Source organism: Bremia lactucae, linkage group LG16 (genome assembly GCF_004359215.1).
Source record: "Bremia lactucae strain SF5 linkage group LG16, whole genome shotgun sequence".
Taxonomy (NCBI): domain Eukaryota; phylum Oomycota; class Peronosporomycetes; order Peronosporales; family Peronosporaceae; genus Bremia; species Bremia lactucae.
The window spans coordinates 1,436,627-1,445,776 of NC_090625.1; the positions used below are offsets into that span (position 1 = coordinate 1,436,627).

The following is a 9,150-nucleotide window of genomic DNA, read 5'->3' on the forward strand; positions in this document are numbered from 1 at the left end:
GAGAAGCAGGTGCAAACCGCTTCCTCGCTGTGCTAGGGTGTGTGCTTAAGTAGAGCGTGGCCGCATTACGACGTGCCCGCCTACACCCGCCATGCCGCCAAAATTCCCTCTTTTTGCCACCTTTTCAACACAAAGCGTTGTACTGGGGATTTCAAGTGGAGCTGCGTGGACGAATTTGCGGTCTGCAGTCATCGGCGCGAAAGCTGTTGTTTAAGCTGATTTGACAAAAGTTAGTAGGCTGAATTACGATCCTTAGGATTAAGTCAAACTGCCCAATCAGATTATATATATATCAACTGTAGAAGGAAGCATTAATACAGAATATAGTGATTGATTTGAGAAAGAGCTTCATAAGCTTCTTTGCAACATACAGACGTCACAGTATGATAGACTTCCTCGTACCATTACACGCAGCGGACCTAGAGTTGGTCAAGGTCGGTCGTTATCACGTTCACACGGTGCTGTCCTTTGAAGACGAGACGCAAGCAGATATCTTAAGCCGCGTTCAGCAGCTAGAGGATCAGGTGCTGGGTAGCGAGGCAGGGCTAGAATTACTGCAGGAGGAGTGGTTGGACTTGACGTACAGTCTCGTAAAGAGGTTACCAGCGCTATCAGAGCAGAGCCGTATGCGCGTGGTCGAGATGCTCTCTGCTTTTGTGAGCAATGTGACAGAGAACGTATTGTCTCGACGTCCGAACAACGAAGCTGCAGATGACGTGGTTGGATACCGCAGTGCCTTTAAAGCCAGCGTCTACTTTCTAGTCACGGCGCTCACTAGTGTCAGCGGATTGCAAATGGAGGCAGAAAAAAGTATACTTAAGCGCAAGGGCAAGGCTAAAAATCAGAATTCGGCCATTAATCGCATTAATTGGAGCAAAATTGTCGAAGGAGCTATTAAAAAGCTCAATCACTCCGTCAGTCCGACAACTTTTTCGATGTGGAATATGAATGTGCCTGAGGAGGTGGGTTGCTACCTTTGTCTGTCCGCTGATGCGTGGACAAGTGCCTTATTTCTTAATGTGAATTTGTCGATGTTGTTGCGATACCCACTATTGGGTTACAGGAATTCTCCATGCTATATTGTAAGGTGGTGTTTGAGCTTTTAGGCAACGCCACATTCTGTCGTGGTAAGTCACTGAAGGCCCAGCTTTATCATGTGCGTGAGTGATGTCACTAGTCATGTGGAAGTGCGACGGAGTGCCAACTAATATGCTTGTTTGATTTGTCTCTCGTAGCTGCTCGCGATGAGTCTTCAAAAGACGCCTGCTATCCATATTTCGGTCGTGGCTTCACTTATCGACCTCATTTACACACACGAGCACCTGAGTACCTGTATCGCAGAGCTAATTGAGCTTCTATACTTTAAATATGCCAATGTGTCGTTCACAGCGGATCTCATAAGTGAGATTGGCAAAATCTCTTCGCGTGATTTGTCGAAGGACGTGTGTGGAACACGGAACATTGCCATGTTTTTATCAATTTTGTCGACCTTGACCCCGGGATTATTAATGGGCAATTTGAGTTTTGTACTAGCTTTGCTAGACTCGGAAGCGTATCAGCTTAGAAACGCTGCTGTGACGTGCGTGACTCAGATTTTGCTTTGGAACTTTCACAAAAGCGACCAGCAAGAATCCCCAGAAGCTGCAAAAAGAGTGACTATAGAAGCACAAAAGGAGCAGCGGCAGAAGCAGAATATTGATGACGACGGAAAAATTGGTTATTTGGACAGCGATGATAGTAGCTGTGATGAGGTTGGCAGCGATGCTAAGTCGAATGATGATGAATTGTGGATAAAAGATAGTATAGGTAAAGTAGATGCACCTCGAACATTCTCTCGCTCTACACGAGATCAGCTGCTGAGTGTACTGGAGGATCGTACTCACGACATTAACTCGTTTGCTCGGGGCCACGTCCTTAAAATGTGGGCTCTTTTATGCGAGAAAGGAGCTCTACCGCTGCGCATGCTTAAAAGCGTCACCTCGATGGCTGTCGGTCGGTTGCAAGATAAGGCCGCTGTTGTTCGCCGTCATAGCATCCACCTGCTGTCCTTGTTGCTAGAAAGAAACCCGTATATGGGCAATTTAGACCGTGAATTTTACGAAACGAAGCGCAACGAGCTCACAGAAGAAATGAGAAAGAAGCGTGATGAAGTGATTGCTGGCGCCGAGAAGAAAATGGGTAAAGCAAGAGAAGAGGCTGCCTTTAAAGGGGCTGACGAATCTGCCTACACCTCTTTTCACCCTTCACTCCCAACGGAAGAGCAGGCTGCTGCTTTAGAAGAGGAGCTACAGAAAACTGTGCGTCTACTACAGTTTTACCAAGATGCAATCGATTTTATTAATGAAATTGAATTTCAAGCTCTTCCACTAATGGGTCAACTTCTCGGCAGCAAATCAATGTCTGACGTACTCGAGGCTATCCAATTTTTTGAAAAAGCCTATCGCTTCCACCTTTGTGCTGCCCAGACTGGAATAAAGAAAATCTTACCTTTGACTTGGCGACATGACGTATCTATTCAAGAGAAGTTGTCTTCCACTTTTGTAGGTCTTTTTGTTCGTATCGATGAGCACGATCCTGAGCGGCACTCGCCGCAGCTAGTGGCTGAAAGTCTTGTCAAGTTTTTAGACGAATGCACTGTTGCTGAGTACACGTGCTTGGAGCAAATTTTAGGAGAACTCCATCGTAGCCAAAAGTTGCCAATGGTGGTAATCACTTCATTATGGGAACTTGTGGACGTGATGATTTATCCGGTCTCTGTTGTGAGCAATGCACTAGCTTTGTTGAGTATGATAGCCAATATTGACGACTCGATGCTTTTTGCAAACGATCGCCTCGGTCAAGTTCTTTTAATGGGATTTGGAGACGTTGCTTGTAGCCCTGATTCTCGGTATCGTATTCTCGGGGCGGCTTGTCGATTGGTGCAATGTATAAAGCTAGAGCCCAAGAATGCAATTGCCGAGAGCGGCAGCCAGACGCAGCGGCGTATTCAACGCTCAAATTTAGATGCGACAGAACGCATAATTTTACGGCTACAACGCTTTCTTGCTTTAGACTTCGTGGGTGATGACGGAATTGAAGTGGAGTGCTTACAGTCTACGTGGTTCGATACCGTACAACAAGCAATCGATGCCATTTTTTCGATTTGTGAACATCCTGAAGATGTTTGCGGGGATGTGATTAAACACTTATCACTTCGTTTGTTTGAGAGCGAGTCAGATGATGTATCTTGCGTGGAACTTGCGCACTTTTTCTTTGTGCTGGGTCACTCGGCCGTAAGAGTTGCTATCCACGTGGAGAGCCTGGCTGCCAAAGTGAAAAAAATGCGTGGCAATCGCTCTGCTACATCAAGAACTGCGACTACTTCAACTACCCATGGTGAGGCTGAAGATGTTTCTGCCATGGAGGATGAGCTGGGTGTGGCTGCAGAGGTTGAAGCCGAGGAGGACACGTTTGTTAACAATATTATTCAAAAAGAAATTGCCTATCGCAATTTGCTTGGATTATATGTTCCCCTCATCATACGTGTGCTGGTGGGTGCTGAAGCAGAGTTAAAGAGTGATGAATTGCTAACCGAGTGTGCGGTAGTTGCGCTAAGCAAATTCATGGCAGTATCGGAACAATTTTGTGAAAAGCATTTGCAGCTGCTATTCACAATATTGCAAGATTCTCCGCAGCCCTCTGTGAGAGGTGATGTCATTATCGCATTAGGTGATCTCTCTTTTCGATTTCCAAACTTGGTGGAGCCGTGGACGTCACACTTATACAATCGCCTTCGTGACGTAAATCTAAACGTTCGCAAGAACACAATTGTGGTCCTCTCTCACCTCATTTTAAACGACATGATTAAGATTAAGGGCCAAATTAGCGAGATCGCTATCTCGTTGGTAGATGAAAATGACGAAATTCGTTGTCTTGCGAAGCTCTTTTTTTTTGAGCTGTCGAAAAAAGGCAATAACCCCATTTACAATATGCTTCCGGACGCAATTGGCCAACTGTCGACAAGGTAAGCTGTGACTATTCGTCCTTGCACACCGTGGTAATTCTGATAATATTATTGTCGCTTACTTTTCTAAAGCGAGCTAATAGCCACCTCGGACTTTCAAGCAATTGCGCGATTTCTGATTCAATTTATTACCAAGGATAAACAGGTTGAAAGCATTGTTGAAAAGCTCGCTCAGCGATTTTCGACATCGTCAAGCATTCAGCAACAGCGTGATGTAGCCTATTGCGTTGCACGCCTGCCCCACACTGAAAAGTCACTCAAGTATTTGTACCAATACCGAAAGCTTTACAGCGATGCGCTCCTTGATAGTGCAGTTGCTGAATATTTCATGACGCTTGTCGCAAAAGCAAGGCGAGGCAATAGTAGCGCGCTTTTATCGTCGGCTGAGATGAAGGAAGCAATTGACAAGATAGAACAATATGTCACTGGAAAGAAAGACGGCAAGGAAGAGGTAAATTTTTTTAAGAGAATAAATAATCTCTTTCCTCTTCCCTCACATTGTTCGTTTAGGATGAGTCAACAAATGTTTCATCATCAGAGCGTGGGGTTGTACCGCCATCAGCAAAAAGTAAAGCAAGCCGTAAGCTTCTCGCTAAATCCAAAAACACTGTGCGAGTTTCTTCAAAAAAAAGAGAACGCTCCAAACGCAAATCATCGCGCAAGCAGAACGTGGACCGTGTCATATGCGATGTTGTGTCAGAAACCGAGTAGTATTGACACGAAAACACGTATGACTATTATTGTGTGTCATCTCACCAAATACAATTGTCTTTTCAAACGTTATTAATTATTAATTGCCGCGATTAGTGAAACAGCTCGTTTGTCACCTCAAAGGGGCTGTCGTTCAACAGCGACCAAGCTCGTACAAGCTGCCAGCACGCGAAGCACCTCATCTGGGTCGTCAAGGTAGTATTGAGCACGACTAACTTTCATGCCTACCGTGCATGTGTAGCAGTTGCTGCCTTGAACGACATCAAACATATCTTCATCTGTGCGTTCATCGCCCAGCGCTAGAATGAAATCAAAGTCTAGCGCGGTAAAGTATGGAGTCTCACTTTCATACTCAAGAATGCGGCTCACTGCGCGACCTTTGTTCACTCGCCATGGTCGAATCATTACATACTTCTTGATTCGACACATTACCACTCCGACTGGTAAATCGCGCAGCATTTGATCAAAATGAAGCTGCATGTCTTTCGCTTGCTTCAGTCCAAATGTAGGGTCGGCATCTCGAAAATGCCATGTGTAGCAACAATCTTTTATGTCCAATAGGGAACCAGGAGTGCGCTCAGTGAAATGCTCCAAAATACTTTCTACTTCATCACGCCACTCCAGCTCAACGTCACTAAACATACATTGCCATGGGGCTTTTTCAAGAATTGCTCTCTCAGTGTCTGTGACTCCTTTAGTGGACGATGATAAGGCCAATGGTGTATCTTCATTAACAAGCGCGATTGATCCTGCTTCTGCTGCATGTGGTGTATCTTGACTTATCCTTCCTGGTAAACCTTCTCCATAATTACACCATTTTTCATCCACATGAAGTGCCGATGGATGCTTCGAAGCTGGGCGAAACCAATAACCGTGCTCTGCGGCCAATCCCACTCGCGTCAAATGACCAAACCATTCCTGCCGCGTACTTATATATCAATAACCAACAAAGACTTTTATCAATTCAATAGCGATTGTACCTGTAAACGACTTTTGTTTCTTCCGCTGATAATATAAACGGTATTTTGCGGGTCCGCAGTCAAATCTTCCAGACACGACATCAACGATGGAGATGGCTCCGCTAACTCCTCCATACTCTGAAAATTCACAAGTGTGCCATCATAGTCCAGCAAGAATAGACGTCGCTGGCTTCGTTCGTAATATCCCAGCAGCTGAACAGTATCTAACTTGTCCAGACGATTGTATTCTTGTGCAGTGGCGGCGGCCTTTTGCCAGGAGTTTAAGTGTCAGTATATCTCATTAGTCGATATATCTTTTTACAACAAACCTCATTCAAAGCCGACATGATGCGCTGAGCCCATAACATTGACGTATACGTATTTACGTATCGCGACAATTGGTGATGTCGAATGCGCTTAGTGGTAGTGTTCATGCGCAGTGCCGTGTCAATACTTGCCGCCACATGCTCAATGTGCATTGGATTAACCAACAAAGCACCTTGGAAAGACGACGCGCACCTGGCAAAAAGATTACGAGGACCATGTAAGTCAAGAGCAAAATACTTGCGCTTAAGCCACGACGTTACCCTGCAAATTCACTGTAGACAAGGACACCATGGCAGCTCGTTTTTTGAGCTGCAACAAATTCCATAGCCTGCAAATTAATTCCTTCCTTGATGCTGCTAACAATAGCCACGTCTGCGCAATTATATAAAGCGACAAGTTGGGAATGATCGACAGACTGCTTAAGGTAGCGAACGGGACAATATTCGGCCGTTCCAAATTTTCCATTCACACGACCAACAAACTCATTAATTTGGCGACTGAGCACTCGATACTGCAACGAAGCTGTACGTCCCGCATCCCGCACGATAAGATACAAGACAACATTTTCTCGGTATTCTGGATAATGCTGGAGTAAATACTCCATTGCCTCTAGCATCTCGGGAATCCCTTTACAGAAATCAAGTTTGCTAACTCCTACAATGATTTTCATGCAATCCTGTTGTCTCTTGATCATTTTGCCGCAAGCTTCTACTTTTGGTGTAAGCGCATACTTAACAGGGTCAATCCCCATCGGACAAATTCCCAATGAAATCAATCGTCCATTGTATTCGACGCGGCTTGGGGACGACTCAAGGCCAAGCATGCGAGTACATACATTTAAAAAGTGACGCACATAATCAAAATGATTGAATACAACGAGGTCAGCTCCAAGGACTCCATGCAGCAATGCTTCACGAACTGGGAGCATCTGGAAAAACTCGGACGATGGAAAGGGACAATGAAAATAGAAACCGCACGTTATATCGGGATAACGTCGACGCAGCAGCCCAGGCAATGCCATAAGTTGATAGTCACACACAAGCACGAGATCGCCATCTTTGTAGATTTCCGAAACAGCTTCTAAAAACTTTTGATTAGCCAAGCAGTAGGCATCGTATTTCTCACCAAAGTTTTCCAGTAGGCGGCTGTCCGAGTGTTGCGGAAGTGAGTGGAAGAGTGGCCATAGCACTACATCGCAAAACTGATTCTGATACAAATCCAGAATTTCGTTATTCAAAAAAACTGGATGACAGGCAAATTCTGTCTCAAGGCGGCGGCGAACTCCATCCTGACTCGACTCGTCCACGGTTGCACCCGGCCACGACACCCACCGCACTGTGTTGCTTCTTCCCAAGTAATCAATGGCGCTTTTTAGCCCTGTGGATGATGCAATGTATTGCCAGCTGTCGCCACGCTCTGTCTTAAGCATCCGCACGCAACGCCGCAGTGAGCACACGATAATTTTATTGTTGTCGTTGGCCATGGGAATAGGTCCAAGGTTGCGCGATAGCGATGTGTGGCGCTGGGAATCATGACGCACAGCAGCCAGCCGTCGGTGCAAGTCATGGAGCTGGTCCAGTAGCGAGCTCTCCCCTAATTCTTGTCCCATGTCTGAAGCTAACATGGCAAATTAGGCAATGAAGCTTTTATCGCTGCCTCGAAAAAAAATGGCTCGAATTCGCAGAAATATACCTACCCAATTGCGGCATTTCTGAGGAAAGAGCAGCAATTTAAAACAAGAGCAAGATATGAGTACACGTGGTGTAACGCACAAAATGACCTGATCTGGCAATTAAATGTTGGCCACAGTATTTGACAAAATCATATCTTATGTCATTTTCAGAACAAAATAAGCATACGTAACAGATTTGGTAAAGGTGGAAGTTGGCGCAACCACCTTCATCTCTCTGCTCGAGGTGGATATGGACGTGTCGGCCGCACTCACAAAAAATACGTTGTCTACGCGAACTCCAACATAGGAGATCGTTCCAAAAAGTTGTGCATTTATAATGTAATGGGGTGCCCCGTTACATCAGTATAATTTCCTACAAGAGGAATAATAAATATTACTTTCTAGGAGAGGAAATAAATAAAGAAGTGTAAAATTATTATCTTTATTAGATTGACTTAAATAATTCCAACAATGCCAAATTTGGTAGCATTGATGCAATAGGACACTAGCTCCATTGGTTGGTTAATTTAAGTCTAAATCAACCCCGCCAATCATTTCAAGTCGAGGTTTTTGTGCGGTGCGCAAGGAGGCGCCATACACAGTTAGATATTAATATAATAAGTTCAGTAGCAGATAAAAGATCGGGACGTAGGAAACTAATTATATTAACACAGTTTACTTTTCCCTAATTCAAAATCCATTGATTTACCTTTTGGTAGCTTAAGACCCTTAGCTACCTAGAAACCTTCCTCTGTGCTCTTGTGTACGTGAAGTTTCGAGGCACCCAACCGACAATGTAATCAGTGTAAGGTTAACTAGTACTTACCAGTACTAGTGAAAGGTGCCCCGTTACACCTGGTCGCACTTCGTAGTCCGTTCAACGGCCCACGCACGTTCCATCCAACATGGGCATCTTAGATGAAGAAGGAGGGAGCTTCCAAGCCCCTCAAGAAGGTTATCACGTAACGCGTGGGAGGTTTCCTCGTTTGAGTGACCTTGAATGGAGAGCGATTTAACGAATGAGTTCGGTCCTAGGCGGGCCAGCCGTTGGCGCTATACTGTACACTCTGGGCAGAGATGAACAGCATGCAGCCATAGCCGAGTTCGCACTGGGCTTCACCCGTTGACAAACTTCGCAAGCACGTATACACTTGCGGATGAGCTCATACTGGCGAGGCAAGTAAAGGTCGCGACTTACTGTGAAATAAGTCTTCTCACGTCCACGACCCTTATTTTTTACTTTATGTGTAAAAATCTTTTTTGTTCTGTTCTGAATATTAAATAACTAAAATCCCATTTATTATGAGTAACATATGTGGTACTAATTCTACCATCGGCAAGAACTCGTTAGTCATTCAATAGACGAACAGCCATAGGTAACTGTATTTATTAAAGGTCTTGCAGACGGTCCTGTTAAAACCTACCTGTTCCGGCAAGAATTAGAGTCGCTAGACCAATAGCGGAACGGGAAGAATAGT

At 44.9% G+C, this 9,150-nt stretch overlaps 2 protein-coding genes across 2 annotated transcripts; one reads left to right on the top strand and one right to left on the bottom strand.

Moving 5' to 3' along the window:
- Positions 1–383: 383 nt before the first annotated feature.
- CCR75_009461 (uncharacterized protein) lies at positions 384–4,929 on the top strand (the record flags this gene model as incomplete). Its single annotated transcript, XM_067967500.1, has 6 exons — positions 384–962; positions 1,064–1,156; positions 1,236–4,003; positions 4,076–4,454; positions 4,542–4,731; positions 4,811–4,929. The coding sequence occupies 6 exons, from the start codon at positions 384–386 to the stop codon at positions 4,927–4,929; spliced, it is 4,128 nt and encodes a 1,375-aa protein (XP_067815768.1).
- Positions 3,910–7,624, bottom strand: CCR75_009462 (uncharacterized protein; the record flags this gene model as incomplete). The annotated part of the gene is made up of 5 exons (XM_067967501.1): positions 3,910–4,464; positions 4,524–5,632; positions 5,695–5,940; positions 6,003–6,192; positions 6,261–7,624. 4 exons carry the CDS (start codon positions 7,622–7,624, stop codon positions 4,832–4,834), a joined length of 2,601 nt encoding a protein of 866 aa, XP_067815767.1. The 3' UTR covers positions 3,910–4,464; positions 4,524–4,831.
- Between the last annotated feature and the right edge of the window lie 1,526 nt (positions 7,625–9,150).